The 14,676-nt window shown below is 41.2% G+C and overlaps 2 protein-coding genes across 2 annotated transcripts; both read left to right on the top strand.

Moving 5' to 3' along the window:
• Positions 1–215: 215 nt before the first annotated feature.
• On the top strand, positions 216–2,094 carry LOC142382921 (uncharacterized). The gene is made up of 3 exons (XM_075469057.1): positions 216–371; positions 631–744; positions 1,327–2,094. Exons 1-3 carry the CDS (start codon positions 323–325, stop codon positions 1,545–1,547), a joined length of 384 nt encoding a protein of 127 aa, XP_075325172.1. The 5' UTR covers positions 216–322; the 3' UTR covers positions 1,548–2,094.
• Positions 2,095–4,547: 2,453 nt separating this feature from the next.
• Positions 4,548–14,123, top strand: plekha2 (pleckstrin homology domain containing A2). Its single transcript, XM_075468061.1, has 12 exons — positions 4,548–4,815; positions 7,186–7,347; positions 7,483–7,539; positions 7,940–7,988; positions 8,121–8,218; positions 9,636–9,767; positions 9,994–10,083; positions 10,161–10,229; positions 10,312–10,382; positions 11,094–11,157; positions 12,211–12,294; positions 12,442–14,123. Exons 2-12 carry the CDS (start codon positions 7,207–7,209, stop codon positions 12,892–12,894), a joined length of 1,308 nt encoding a protein of 435 aa, XP_075324176.1. The 5' UTR covers positions 4,548–4,815; positions 7,186–7,206; the 3' UTR covers positions 12,895–14,123.
• Positions 14,124–14,676: the final 553 nt, after the last annotated feature.

Raw genomic sequence — 14,676 nt, 5'->3', positions numbered from 1 at the left:
TCAGTGGTTGCAAAAATTGCCTTGTAGAATATAATCCTAACAAATGACCTTAGAATTCATGCTCATGAGCACACTAATGGCTGCGTAACACTGAAACGTAACTGTGTCGTCCTATTAAAGCTTGCTCAATTAAGTCTATTACTGCAGGGTGCTGGCTGTGCAGCATAGATGGAGATTACAAGGGTAAGACTTTAATACCCTCAGACACCTTCCAATTGTTAAACTCCCTCCTTCACCACCTCATCCTCCGGTGTCCCTACATCGGACACTCATCCATTCCATCTTTGGACTTTGGAAGACACTGACCCGTAAACCAGTTGCCATGAAGACTGCTTTGGCCCTGCTAGTGTTCATCTCTCTGGCTTGCCACAGTAAGTTTCTGTTAAACAGGTTGCTGAGATTTTTTTAGCAGCAAATAAAACTACAATGAGTTAGTAGCTGGTATGCAGACTGCTGAGATGATACAGCAGAGGATCCAGCAATTTTTTTTCATCATAAATGTAGACATTTGTTAAGGATTGTAGCAAATCAGAGCAAATGTACTAGAATCACAAACCTGAAGGAGGGGGGTTATAATGATAACCAAGCTAAGTCTCAACCCAGTTGCTTTCTCCTTTTCTGTCTGCGAAGGCCATACTCTCAAATGTCACACTTGTGTGGCGTCGAATGACGACGACTGCAACCGACAGGGCTCCACCTCCTGTCCTCAGTACGCTGACGCCTGCTCCACCATCACTGGGCCAAGTGAGTAAACACACACAATCGCACACCCTTAAAGACATGCAACACGGGTAGCCTCACTAGAGGTCAGCACAACGCTGCCAACAACGGCTGTCACAGTTTGAGGGTCAAGGAAGTCCGATAGGACTTATAATAGCATCCATCCAGTTTCCATCGACAGATACATTTTAATCGTGATGCATAATGAACAAAGCAATAGTACTTTAGATAGGTAACAAATTTATCTCAGTGGCCTCTATGTTTTCACATAATCATTATATACTCATGTGTGTGGGATATCCTCATCTTGTTACTTAGGGTGATTATGACTTACAGGATGAAAACAAAAAACCTAAACATTTTATATGTTAGCTTGTGTGTGGTATGAGATTTTCTGTATGAAATTGTGTGATCATAAAATCCTCCCTCTACATCCACTCACAATTTCCTGGAAGTTTGTCCAGCAGTTTATGACAATCACAGACTTTTGTGTGTCTGCGTGTGTGTCTATTTGTGCGCTTGAAGGGAAGAGAAGTGGGACTGTGGGAGTCAGCTAATCTGATTCACAGAGTCAGCCGATAACATCTGTGTCTCTCTGTCTTTCAGACACAGTGATGAAGTCATGCACGTACAAGGCATTCTGTGACAAAGCGCACGGCAGCAACTCCGGAGCTAAAATGGAGTGTTGCTTTGGCGATGACTGTAACGGGCCTCACCGGAGTCACAGCCACGGGGATCACCACCACAACAGCTCAGGGGCTTTGGCCTCCAGCCCAGTCGTGCTGATCACAGCTCTGCTGCTGCGTATGGCCTTTAGTCAGCTGTAAAAATCCTCCACCTTGTCTTGTCCTCCAGTGATTCACCACCACCTCCTTTTCTGTTATATTGTTATTGAGTTACATCCAGGTTTAAAAGTGGATTTCAGTTGCTGAGAGTTTATGTTCTGTGAGTGAGAATGGGGAGAAGACCTAAAGTGTGTCATGATTCTGATGGCTCTGGTGGTGCATGACAGGGTTATGGCCATTCACACAAATGCAAGCTGCATCTCGGCAGCTTCCATTGTCCGAGTTTTTTTTTTTGTTGGTAATCTGAACTTGAATAACATTTTCTATAGTTGGATGTTCAGATGATGCACAGTTTGAATGCAGTATATGAACCTTGGAGTATTTGTGGTGAAGAAATGTGTGAAAAGCAATGATGAACTACCCACAGCTCTGGTGTAGCCAGGCAGACTTGGGTGTGGTTTTTGTAGGTGCAGTAGTGCACAGTTTGTTCCACACTATAGACCCACATTATTCTACTGTGTCAATGACATCGTAACCTGCTCAGTTTTGTGCTTGCAAGTTAATCTGAATAAAGATACAGTCAAACCCCTTTTTTTGTGTGTGTATGGTGAGATTACCATGCATCACCATGCACTTATTTAAAAAATGTGTGTTTATGGTCCTGAGGTATGAATACAGAAAACACTCTGACAATTTGGGATTCTCAGCAAAAACAGGAGGGTCTGTGGTAACTTCAAGACTTCCTCCTGCAACAGTGTGATTTCAAGTCTGTGCTGTCGTCGCAGCATATGAAATCAGCGAGGTAGGTCTCCGTCCTCGGGCAGGTCATATGACGTGTAACCACTTCCTCTTAACAGGAGAGCACAAATTTTTACTAAAAGAAAGATAATAAAGCGCAGAGTCACTCCTGTAACTGTTGGAATCTATTATGTCAGAACTTACAAAAGTAACAGGCTCAGCACAAAGAGAGATTGTACTTGTGAACAACCAAAAACAGTGACTAGCGGATAGTAGAGTGTTGAAAAAAGGAGGTAAGGCCAGTTTGTGCTCTGAGCTCTTTTTCTGCCTCTCGTGAGTTACTTCACAGGATTTAAAAATGTGGTTACCTTTGTTTGAAGGTGCAAGAAATAATGAAGCAATCGTAAAGAACTGCAGGAAAGTTGCATGCGGTTTGAGGTGCTTTACATTCAGTGAGAAAATAGTTTTCATTCAATTTCAGGAACTGCATTAGCTAAGTACCACCATGAATGACCTCTAATATAAAAGCATATACTATAACCAGTCAGTAATGCAACTATTTTAAAATTACTGGCCGTGCAGTCACTTGTTACAACCAATATAAGTTACAACAAGCCAACAATTCCAACCAACCATTTTTTAAAAAGCTGATTTGTACAGAACACAATGCTGTAAAAATGCTCCAAAATAAATAAATAACTCTGCTAAACACGATGTGGTTAAAACCTCGGAAGGATTATTGAACGAGCCAACTAACAAGCCCATGACCTCAAGGGATCAGGGGGCCTCTGGATCTGGGTATCAAGTGATTGTTAGCAGTTCTTCTTGGGAAGTCAAACAACCACAATGTTATGTAAAAAAAACGACAATGAGATGCAAAAGGGCTAAATCAAAGAGACTAAAAATTGCCAGAACATAGTTTAAATCCAGCCACAAAGAAAGCTGAACAAAAGATGTATAAAATTAACAAAAACAGATAGATATACCCCAGAAGACAGCACCAAATTGTGATGAGAAAATGAACCGTGTGAGGAGGGCAGAAAACAACTGCAATATAAGATGCAAAATTACAAAATGCAAAGATAGAGAAATATACCTGAGAAAAATATAACAACCAGAAAAAAAGATTAACAAAGAGCTAAACGCAAAATATACTAAACAACTAAAAAGACTCAAATATCAACTACAAAGATAGCCAGAACCACTATAAAGAATAGAAACATACCACAGGGAGATGGAGATGATGCATATAGTGATGCAAAAAGATGACAAAGATATGCAGAAGGACCACAAGGGTAAATCAACCCCCCCCCCCCCCCCAAAAAAAAAGTTCAACATGACAAGAGAGATACTCGTGATACATGTTGACCTCTAAGGAACTAAAAACTACTATAAAGAGAATGCAAGGGTCACAAAACACAATATAGGAGGACTGGACAGCCCTTTTTGCGTGAAGCCAGGGGCCGACTATCCCTTACAATGTTAAAAAATAACACTAAAAAACCCAGTCAAATAAATGTAAGCAACAGCATAAATAATATTTGCATTGTTTCATAGCATGGCAGATTTTTCATTGGTGTAAATTATTTACGTTTACATTATTTTACTGATAACTTACAGCTTCTGTTTATTGACACTTCTTGACAATGTGGGACATTTATTCAGGGCTGTAGCTTCATGTAGAGACAATGAGATCGTTTGACACTTCTGAGTTGAGAGACTTTTTATTCAAAAGCAAACATTATTTCATATGTGGCAATACAGGAACTGATTATTATTTGTTTTGTATCTGGTCAAGTGTATCAACAGCTTTAGGCATATTATGTTGCACCTGCCTCATGCCTCACTTCCCACAGCATGTAGGCAAAGAACTTATCTTCACTGTGTTCCTGTTTGTCCAGGTGTGTACTCCTTTCTTTTACAGCTCTTTCATATGAACCACCTGATTCAGCAGTGTGTATTTGTGTTTGACCCAGTTACCAAACCTGCAACCTGAGGAAAAAAGAAAAATAAAGAAAAGAAAAAAAACAGATCATATATGGTATGCAGTTGCAGAGAGAAATATGTCACACTGAAAGACCCCAGTGAAAAGATGTCTACTCCTAAAAGAAAGAAGACTTACTCCCCAAAGCAGTAGAAATGAGTGCACAAAAGTAGGTTAAAAACTGTCAGAAAGGCCTGCTGAACAATGTAAGAACTTCTTACTAAGAAGTTCCTCATACAATACGAACTCAACGGCAGTAGAGAGGAGGAGGAGGAGGAGGAGGAGGAGGAGGAGCAGGACCCGGCTGGAGCTCAGGGGACGCCTAGATCACATCCGGGGCCGGTTTATTCTAATAACGAAACGTCCAACCCGGAAAAAAAGACAAGTCTTCTGTAATCCGATCACACAAACAAACACACGATAGCGTGAGAGTCCCTTGCACGCCGGTCTTCTAAAATTTGCTGTTTGTTAAAGTTGTTAAAAAGTTTGCCAGCCATGATCGTACGTGCCAAACTCGGCTCTCTTGTCTCTGCGTTGTAGCGCTGCTGCAGGGCGCTGGCTGTGGCGCACACTGACTCTCCACAACGGGTAAGTAGTCTGTTCACTTTATGACAATGTCTTTCTGGTTGTGTGCATTGCCCCTTTCCCTTGTGTGTGTGTGTATGTGCGTGAATGCGCGGGTGGTACAGTAGGTGTGGCAGACCGTTGAGTCGTTGGTGTTAGTGAGTCAATGCAGGTCATCTGAGAGCTGAACAAATGTTATGCTTGTCAGGTGCTGCTGAATAATTCTGTCTGATCACTAGTGTATTTCGTGGTTATTATTGAGTTGTACGTACACGCCTATAACTGTGAGACTGGCTTTCAATGACGACCTTCGCCGTACAGTGACTTTTTCCAGTAAATGTCCATCAGTTTCACCCTTCAAGAACCCAAGGTGTGTAATTGGATTGCCAGTAATCATTCATAGGTTGATAGAACAAGTTCTGTCCAACTGGTGTCCGTCGAATTAAGTTATCAAAGCCAGCCTAATTATAACAGATAGCATGTCAAAGCCTGTGAAAACAGTTTTCTATTGTGACATTTCAGTCTAAGAGAAATGAAAAGAAAGCCAGAAGATGCTGCACAATTTAGTTGCATTCAGGAAAAGTGTAGGAGTGATTTTTGAAGTCTGATGCATAAATGGGTTTAAAAGTTAAAATGGCTTGACGTTTTTTTGCCCTTATTCTTTCTCTCAAATCCCTGAATGCTTAAGGAGAACATTATTAAGTCACTTAAACTAGTCATCGGTTTGAATCTGCTCAAAAACATTTATACTATTCTGCTCTGTCAGTCTGACATGAAGCTGAACTTAAAGCAGATGTGTAGGAAAGTTTCATTTCATTACCCTGAATGTGGTAAGACAATAATCATGATATCAATGCTGTGATCTAAATAATCTAAATGTCTGGAACACACTAATTCTGTTGTCACTTAGTGCTGGATTTGTGTGTTATGTTCCTACATTTAAAAACCAGGGCACTTAAAATCTCATTCCGTCTAAATTATACTTATTGGTTAAGTTTTGCCAAAAATGCCACAACCTCACCACTGCTTCTCCATGTGATGGTTAAGCCAGATGTTTTCTGATACCCAAAATGGTTTATGAGAGTGTACTTGTGTGTGTGAGTTGGTGCGCCAGTCTCAGCATTGGTATCTGTGTGACCTGTGTGGCACCTTCCTCATTTTTCCGTTGCACCCTGAGTTTCTGCAGAAGTCTTTTGTATGTTTGACCCGTTTCAGTGACAGACCTGCACAAATGACGCATTTGAAGCACAGTTCAGTTTCAAAATGAGGCATTTTCTCACCCACTGATTTAAAAATAGCTTAACAGGAGCTCCAAGGGCACAGTGAAGTTGTCGTTTCTGTGTCTGCTGGTATTTCTTTGTTTCTCTTGTGTGGAGACTTGCGTGAATGTTTTCATGGAAATGTTGATTATTTCCAAATCATAGAACGCTATGGGCTAAGGGAATCCTGTAAAAGCTCTGGCAGAAGGGACAACTATTTAGCCCTGATTTATATATATATATTATATTATTTGACTGTCACGTTGTAATTTATTTCTTTGAGTAAAAGAAAAAAGCATAAGTCACAAATTTGGCCTGGTTAGCCATCATGTTACCTTTTTGCCTTTTTTACATTCAAGTCCTTCCATAAATTGAAACATGTAGGAAAGTAATGTCCTGGGAATCTGAATGTTGAAAACTTGTTATGGATCTACTTAAGTTGTGCATCCAGCAGTATGCAGTTTGTCAAAGCAGTTACTTCACTTTAGTCTGGAAGGATGAAAAATGAAAGACTGAGAGTTCCCCTGACCACATAAGGAGGACAGAAATATACATAGAGCCAAAAACCTTCCAGCTCCTCTCAAAAATCATAGTGAAAAAAAAAGATTATTTTCTGTGGGATTTATGCCGATCGTGAACTTCTACTGAAAAACAACTAGTGTTGAAATATCAACGGCATGTCTGAGCTGAATGATACTTGATCAATCGAAGAGTCATTCACCAGCTCAATGAGTAGCAGGCATACGATCATTTTAATGAATACATCTCGCCCACCCCCCTCCACCTCCTTCTATGGTTCTACTCCTTCTTCTCTGTCCAGTGGAAATGTGCGTGTGTGCAGATCTTGAGTGCAGTCTGTAATTTTTGGCTGTGGTGAAGGGCCTCAGCTCAGCCTCAGGCTTTCAGGGTTTGCTGCTCAGCCTCAATCACGTCACATGAAAAACTGCTGAGTGCGAGTGGGTCTCTTTCTTCCTGTGTATGTGTGTGTATTTGAACACTAAATGAAAGATGATTTAGCCTCTATATCTGCCTGTCTTTGCCTTTCTCTCTTATTAGTCTGTTGCTCCTTTTACATTTAGCCACATATTGTCCATCTGACGTCAGTCTTTGCCTTTGTGATCACCCAACTGTCTAGGTGATATGTGATAGTGGCAGCATGCCGTATTTGGACCGGCTGAACCGTGTGTGCGGCTTTCTGGACATTGAGGAAAAGGAGAATAGCAGTCGTTTCCAGAGACGATACTTCATCCTTGATACACAGGGAAATGCTCTGCTGTGGTATATGGACAATCCTCAGGTGCTCCTCACAAACCGCGCATGCATTACACACACTTGCACAAACACTAAGAGGGAAAGAAAATGATCAATAGCAGCCATGGAACCTTGGACTCTTGAGCTAGTGTTGAGTCTATGTGTTTGTGTTTGCATGCAGAACCTGCCCAGTGGAGCCAGCTTTGTTGGCAGCCTTAGATTAACCTACATCTCAAAGGTAAGCCACTCGCTTGACTCCCCCCCCCCCCCCCCCCCCCCACACCCCCCCCCCCACTGTGGGCTGTAGTAACGTTATGACTGGTAACTACGCAAACCTCGACATTTGATTTGTGTTGACCAACAACAAGCATGTGTAATCAAAGATTGCAAGTGTACAGGATCTCAATGTTATCTGCAGAAACAGGTACGCGTCACATGCAGCATTTGGCTTATGTAAACTTTTTGAAGATTTCCAGATGTCAGTGTGCTCACAAAGATGATGACATCTGGCTTCACTGCACTGTAGTGCTGACAGCTCCTCCTGTCTCAAAGATCAAAGATACAGATTCTCTTCTCTTCTCTTCTCTTCTCTTCTCTTCTCTTCTCTTCTCTTCTCTTCTCTTCTCTTCTCTTCTCAGGTAAGCGAAGCTACGCCAAAGCAAAAACCCAAGACAGAATTTTGCTTCGGTGAGTTTTCAGCAAAACACTGACTCTTGCTAGTTTCGTGGTACACAATCTCATAAGTCTTATTTGCACATATAGTAGTCAAATCTAATGTAGTTACAGTGTATTTAATGAGACTCATCTCTATTTCCTCAGTTATAAATGCAGTTTCACGACGGTACTTCCTTCAAGCTAATGATGTGACTGACATGAGGGACTGGGTGGCTGCTCTCAACAAAGCCAGCAAGATCACAGTAAGTGCTACGCACATTAGTGCACACAAACACGCTAACCATAGCTTGATGTCTTATTAGGGTTGTGACAAGGGCAGTTATAGATTGGGGATTTATTTCCACCTTAGCGCAGGAAGTTGTGTGGTTGTGAGACTGAAACCAGTTTGGCCCAGGAGTGTGCGGATGCCAGTACATTGCCCACAAATGCCTTCTGTCAAAGTGTGTGAATGGGCAAATTCTGAATGTGATGATACAAGCTATAATGCACACAAACACATGCGTCACTGCGGTGAAGGTGTCAACATTTAGTTTGTACATTTGCATAACATTTGTGTATTCAGCCATCACCCTTTGTGGCCAGTATCATCCAGATGTCTCATGGCAGCAGGTGACAGGAAAGAGTGTTTCTCCTCTTCGCTCACCTGCTCACTGACACAGGAAGCAGTGCTGCTCACTCTCTTTTTCACTTCCCCAATCGACAGGGTAGCTGCTCTGCTGCTTTTTCTCAGCCCCCTTGGCCTCATTGAAAAGTTGCTTGAAGCAAAATGGACAGGATGTAGATGCAGCATTAAAAGGGAAACACAGACTAATGAAAAAAAATATGCTGTTTAAGTTTAGCTCTTGAGATGTCTCCTAAAAAAAAAAAAAAAAAAAGTACTATTGCCATCATTTAAAAATACTCTGTTTCAAATAAATGTCATGAGGTTCTTAACATAAAGCACATACATATTAGCAGCAAAATATATATATTTTTTAAAGTAAAATCTTCATTTGAATCCCTTTGACTCATACATCATTCTGCGTGGCATTGGTGTGCGAGCAGTTATACCTGCTGTACATGGGGCTAGTTTAAGCTGCTTTATGAACAGTTTTAGAATCCTACAGTATATCAGACAAGACTGGGACAACATTCCTCTCCCAAATGTTCAGCAACTGGTTTCCTCAGTTCCCAGATGTTTACACTCTGTTGTTAGAAGAAATGGGGATGCTACACAGTGGTAAACATTATATTACATTAACAAAATACCATAATCCTGAATATTTTGTTGTTCTTCTGTTATAATATCAAGACCCCCATTCCCATATGGCAATAAATATTTGGCCCAAACATGGCCCATAGCTAAAATATGTTTTTTGGCCCACATTTTGCCTTGAATAACACTGTTCACTCAGAGTGAATGTGACTGCCTAAACTCAGACGTGGCCAAAAAAATTTCTTTGGACCAAGCCTGGCCTTCGCAAAAACTTACCGTAACCTAACATAGGCCCAGCTTTTGACTTATGGGCCATATCTGGGCCACAGAACACTTGTCAGTTCTGTAACTGAGTCAAAAAAGCATGCAAAGTAGCCAAGATTAGGCCCGGGTTGAAAATTAAACCTATGCATTCCCTTACGTGCTATTATCTGGGTTGTTAATGTTCTCATACCTGTCGACAGGTTCCTAAATCTTGCCCTGCACCTCCAAAGTCTGATGTGACCACAATGATCAGTGACGTCCAAGCAGGGAAGAAACAGCAGGCCTACAAGACTGAGATCATTGGCGGTGTGGTGGTGCATACTCCCATCCAGGTAAAGTAGAGGAAGCAAGAACTGACCTGATTACCACAACAATGGCTGTGACCCTGATTAGGCAATATGCCAGAATGGAGAAATGGCAAGCAACGAGAAGTTATAAGTTGTAAACTTTTTCATTTGTATTCAAAACATGTAGTGTGTTAGCTAAGATATCTGATGATGGTGGTTTCAGTGACTGTGATTAACTGATGAGGAAGATGGTTGTGATTAAATGTTGTAGAATGAGAGCGAAGACACTGAAGGGAGGGAGAGGAAGGGAAACAGGCCTGGTGTGCTGAGATGTGGTTACTGTGTCAAACAAGGAAATGTGGTGAGTGCCTAGCCTCTTTCAACAGATTAACTCTGCATTTAAATTAACACTGAGTTGACTGTGGTGTATGTTTGTAGAGGAAGAGCTGGAAGAGGCGGTTTTTCACCCTAAATGACCACGCAGTCAGTTACTACAAAACTGACACGGTGAGGAACAAGTTTTGTTATGCTTTGCTGCCTCTAATTGATGTTCTTAAGTGACTGTGGTCTTTGTGTGGATATGTCCCAGGACAAGGAGCCTCTCCGAGCCATTCCGCTGAGAGAGATTCAGAAAGTCCATGAATGTCTTGTCAAGTCAGGGTGAGTCATGCATGAATCAGAGTCAGACTCTGCTCACATTCTGCTTCCTCTCCCCATAGTTATCTATCTTGTACAGAATAATAATAAAAAAAAGAAAGTATGTGGATATAGACAGAGAATTCACACTGAACAGGTACAAATATCATTGTGTTGTTGCAGCGCGTATCACTTATCACAATGTTTGCTGAGGATAAAGTTTGACTCATGTATGCAACATGAGTCAAACTTTGGGGTGTTAGACATGGGTGTTAGTTTTACATCATGACATGATCATCAGCATTGAAGCCCTACAGTAAAGGCAGATTAATGAGTTGAAGTTTGGAGTTTGGACTCATCCTTTTAAGATCAGATGTTTCTTTCTTTTTATAAATAAACACTGGACAAAAGTTTTTCTTCCTCTTCGTGTTTGGCCTTTTTCGTTTTTTTTCCAACCTTTTGGATTTTTCATCGTAGGAAATTCAAACTAAATTTCATTCATATGATAGACACATCTTTAGCTTTTGAAGAGAAATTAAGCAGCATGAGACAGAACAGTTTCCCCACTGCTAAAACAAGGGGAATTCACATGGAAAAAACTGAACCCTTACTGGCACGTGGTGAAAATCTTTGTGTTTATATTTCAGGTAAAATTAGATATGTGAGGAATACCAGGAACAGTAGAAAACAAATTTAAGCAAGTTAAAGTGAGCCCAATTTCTCTGTGCCTATCAGGGACCTCCTGCTTAGAGACAACCTTTTTGAGATCATCACCAGCTCCCGAACTTTCTATATCCAGGTAAAATCCGTGCTTCTCTCCATAACATTGTTTCAAAGTTATTACTGATGTATTGCAGAGTAAATGAGGATTTTTAGCTACACCAGTAAGCACGAGAAGACTAACAATATATTCCCAGGTGTATCTGTCCTGATGTTTTGACATGTTTTCTCTATTTGCTCTGCTGCTGATGTGTGGCCTGGGCACTTTTTTTAAGAGTCAAAACAGTATGTTTTTGTGAAAAGGGCACAGCCATCTGTAACCATAACAAAAATAATATCCGGTTCCTCCCCCTGGGAGAGCAGCTGACTGAGATGGCGGGGTCGGATCATATGGGAAGTCCTAGGAGAGAAAGAGACAGGCCGCAAGCACGAGCACTTTTTGGTTTTTCTGTGCATGAAAAAAAGGAAGTGTGAAAAGTACTTAGTAAATTCAAATAAACAAAAACAGATTATATGGACAGCTATGGCATAGCCTAAGCACCGACACCAAAAATTAGCTTAAAGTCAAATTAAATTTGCACAGGACATAAAAGCTAGAGGCCTTTCTTTATGTTGTAAAGTATGACAAGTCTAATAGCAACATAAACTATGGTTGTAATCTGTGATTGATTTCATTACTGAATGATTTAGGAAGGGGCTGCACGGTGGTGTGGTGGTTAGCACCGTTGCCTCACAGCAAGAGGGTTCCAGGTTCAAATCCCACCTAGAGCCTTTCTGTGTGGAGCATGCTCTCCCAAGTGGGTTCTCTCCAGGTTCCTCCCAAAGGCCAAAAAACATTGGTGACTCTAAATTGTCCTTAGGTGTGAGCGTAGATGATTGTGTGAATATAGGATCATGATGATTTAAGAAGCTGCTTAGATTTTAGATTAGCACACCTTGAATTTGAACTTATCTTGTTCCTTGTTTGGCAAATGGAGGTAAAAGTCGAAAATAAATCACACAGAGTAACCTATATAGATAAAGGATTTCAGCAGAAATAATCCGGTTATTAGAAAACGCGTGTATTAGCTCGAATGTAAATGATTGCACACGTGCTGCCGTGCTAGAATTTATATTCTGGTTTTCTCTATAGACAGACTCACCGGAGGAGATGCATGGTTGGATCAGGGATATTGAGATGAAGATCCAGGAATTCAGAGGACCTCCGAGGACAATGGTCTCCTCCCACTTTTCTTTTTTGGGCAACTCACCAAAAACAAATAACCCCTTTCCCTTTCATGGCTGCTTGTTATTACAGGAATCGTGAAAACTCTCAGTTAGGATTTATAATGTTGTTTTTTCCCCCCCTCTCTTTAAATTGCAGGGTTTCCACGAAAAACGTGGAACTTCTCTCTATCGAAGTCATAATGCCTCCTGTGCATCTCGTGGTCAACACAATGATGAGCGAAGACCTCCACTGGTCAAGTCCTGCTCTGTGGCACCGGGCTGGCAGCCCTGGACGCCTGTTCCTCCATGTGAGCCATCCCTCCAAGACATAGAGGATGAAGATAGCGCCTTCAGCTCCGCGCCCACTCTGCCTTCTCTCTCCTCCTCCTCCACATCTTCTTCCACCTCATCCTCTTCCAACTCCCTTTCCACCCTGACCTCTTGTCCAAGTGCATCTCCAGCACCTTCCACCAGTGGGCTGGGGATGCTCACAGCATCAGCAGACGTGGCCAGCGGGCGGCGGCGGCACCGCTCGCAGCCTCAGCCTCATACCGCCTGCAGCTTCCCCTTCAGACTGGATGATGATAGCATCCGCACCACAGACGTCTAGATCAGTTTAGAGGTCTGTCCAGACTCCTGTGTGGACTAAAGTGTTGGTAGCTGTTTTGTAATGGTGAATGTGACTGCTAATGATAGTATTCCCTGTTAATGAAGAGACACTGTGACCATCCGCCCCAATGCCATGGCATGTGGTTGGGGGCCCCCTGCTGGTGTTGTAGATGCTTTGCAGATGAAGGATGCACCCAGCGGGAAGAAGGTGGAGGTACACTGTTTGTTGTTCACAGGACTGTGAAAACGTTTGATGGAGTGTTTTGGATTTGTCTTTCTTTCTTTCTTTTTTTTTGTGCAACCTCCTTGGAAAACTTGAATAATCGTGTCAGTTGCTCATATAGAATCAAAAAATGATGGCACATGCTTTCAGTCTGTTGCACTTGACACTCATTGGTTTTGTATCACTGTCACCAGGACTGTTTTTTCACCCTCTCTAGTATTCTCAGAGAAGTGTTAAATGGCAACACATGCGTATCCATACTTTATATATAAATATATATATATATATATATATATATATATATATATATATATATATATATATGTGTGTATATGTATATTTTCAAGCTTCTTTTCATAAATATTTTAGATTCTGTTGCGCCCAGCAGTGTTTTTGCTTCTTTTCACCTAAAACTTACAGTATGCAGAAAATAACAAATTGTCTTCTAATTATCAACAAGCATTTTACTCCCAACATTCTCTTATGTGTTCGCTCCATGTTTGAACAGGGGCTTTTAATACTTGTCTAAAAGATCAATTGTCGGTAAACTGTGACTCCCCTCTGAGGTTGTAGCGTAGTTCCATAATAATACTGCAGTGTATCAATGGTACTTGTATTTAAAAGGAGTACGAGCATCAAAGTACAGCCAATCAGTTGGTTAAGAGCTTTTTTTAATTGTAATATTCTTATTGCAGCATTATGTGGAAAGATTTGCCACTACTTTTGGTAATTTAACTGTAATTCTGCACTTTGCATTTCGTAATTTTTTTTACTTGTGGTTCTTTTTATATGTTTTGTCGCAGCTTTCACAGCAGATGACTACAGTTTCCTCAGAAACTCTGTGCTCATACACCAGTAATCTCAGCCTTTCTAAAGCTCACCTTGAGACTTCATTGATGTGGTACCTTGTTCATTCCTGTTTCCGTTCTCTGAAGCTGTGTGCACTTATCTGCCTGTGTGTCATGTTCATTTTCTTTCTTGTACATTAAATGATGCTTTTTATTTGTCTTGTTTGGGTTGTGTATGATCAACTTTAAAAGTCAGACATATTTTCATCTGTTTTTCAACTTTTCACTGAACCATTTAGTGACACATATGTTACACTACAGTGCACAAAAAATGTGAGTTTTCTAAGTCACTTTTTGATAAAAGTCTTGACATTAAGACCTTCATGTGTTTTGTGCCTAAAAGGCAAAACTGGCCAACTGCTAGACACGCAAAGGGTCAGAGCTAACAATAAATTTGCCCTTTAACACTGTCACCTTAAATACATGCACACCATGTAGGCTCTAGCTTGCATACACATGCCAATCTAGTAACCAGAGGCTATGTTAAGTGATGTCTTTCACACATCTAGTGCAAAGTCTACTAGGTAAAATGCCTGAAACTGTTCTGGTCTCCGTCCACTTACCCTTCTGTCTCCGAGTGCAGCTGTACAGCTGCAGGAAAGTAAAACGTCTCCACTGAGCAGTTAAAATTGTGTCTGTACATCGAAAAAAAAAAGCCCTGAGTGCTTGTGAAATGTCAGCTGTGCTGAAATAAGTTTTCACTTTGTTAAAG

This window comes from Odontesthes bonariensis, chromosome 6, assembly GCF_027942865.1.
Source record: "Odontesthes bonariensis isolate fOdoBon6 chromosome 6, fOdoBon6.hap1, whole genome shotgun sequence".
Lineage (NCBI taxonomy): Eukaryota > Metazoa > Chordata > Actinopteri > Atheriniformes > Atherinopsidae > Odontesthes > Odontesthes bonariensis.
This window is presented reverse-complemented; position numbering and strand designations above follow the sequence as displayed.

Excerpts from the sequence above, each read along its gene's own strand:
- LOC142382921 (XM_075469057.1), top strand. The coding sequence starts at position 323 with ATGAAGACTGCTTTGGCCCTGCTAGTGTTCATCTCTCTGGCTTGCCAC. Across the intron at positions 372-630 it reads CATCTCTCTGGCTTGCCACA|GCCATACTCTCAAATGTCAC; the intron begins GTAAGTTTCTGT and ends CTGTCTGCGAAG. Across the intron at positions 745-1,326 it reads CTCCACCATCACTGGGCCAA|ACACAGTGATGAAGTCATGC; the intron begins GTGAGTAAACAC and ends TCTGTCTTTCAG.
- plekha2 (XM_075468061.1), top strand. The coding sequence starts at position 7,207 with ATGCCGTATTTGGACCGGCTGAACCGTGTGTGCGGCTTTCTGGACATT. Across the intron at positions 7,989-8,120 it reads CAAGACAGAATTTTGCTTCG|TTATAAATGCAGTTTCACGA; the intron begins GTGAGTTTTCAG and ends CTATTTCCTCAG. Across the intron at positions 10,383-11,093 it reads GAATGTCTTGTCAAGTCAGG|GGACCTCCTGCTTAGAGACA; the intron begins GTGAGTCATGCA and ends TGTGCCTATCAG.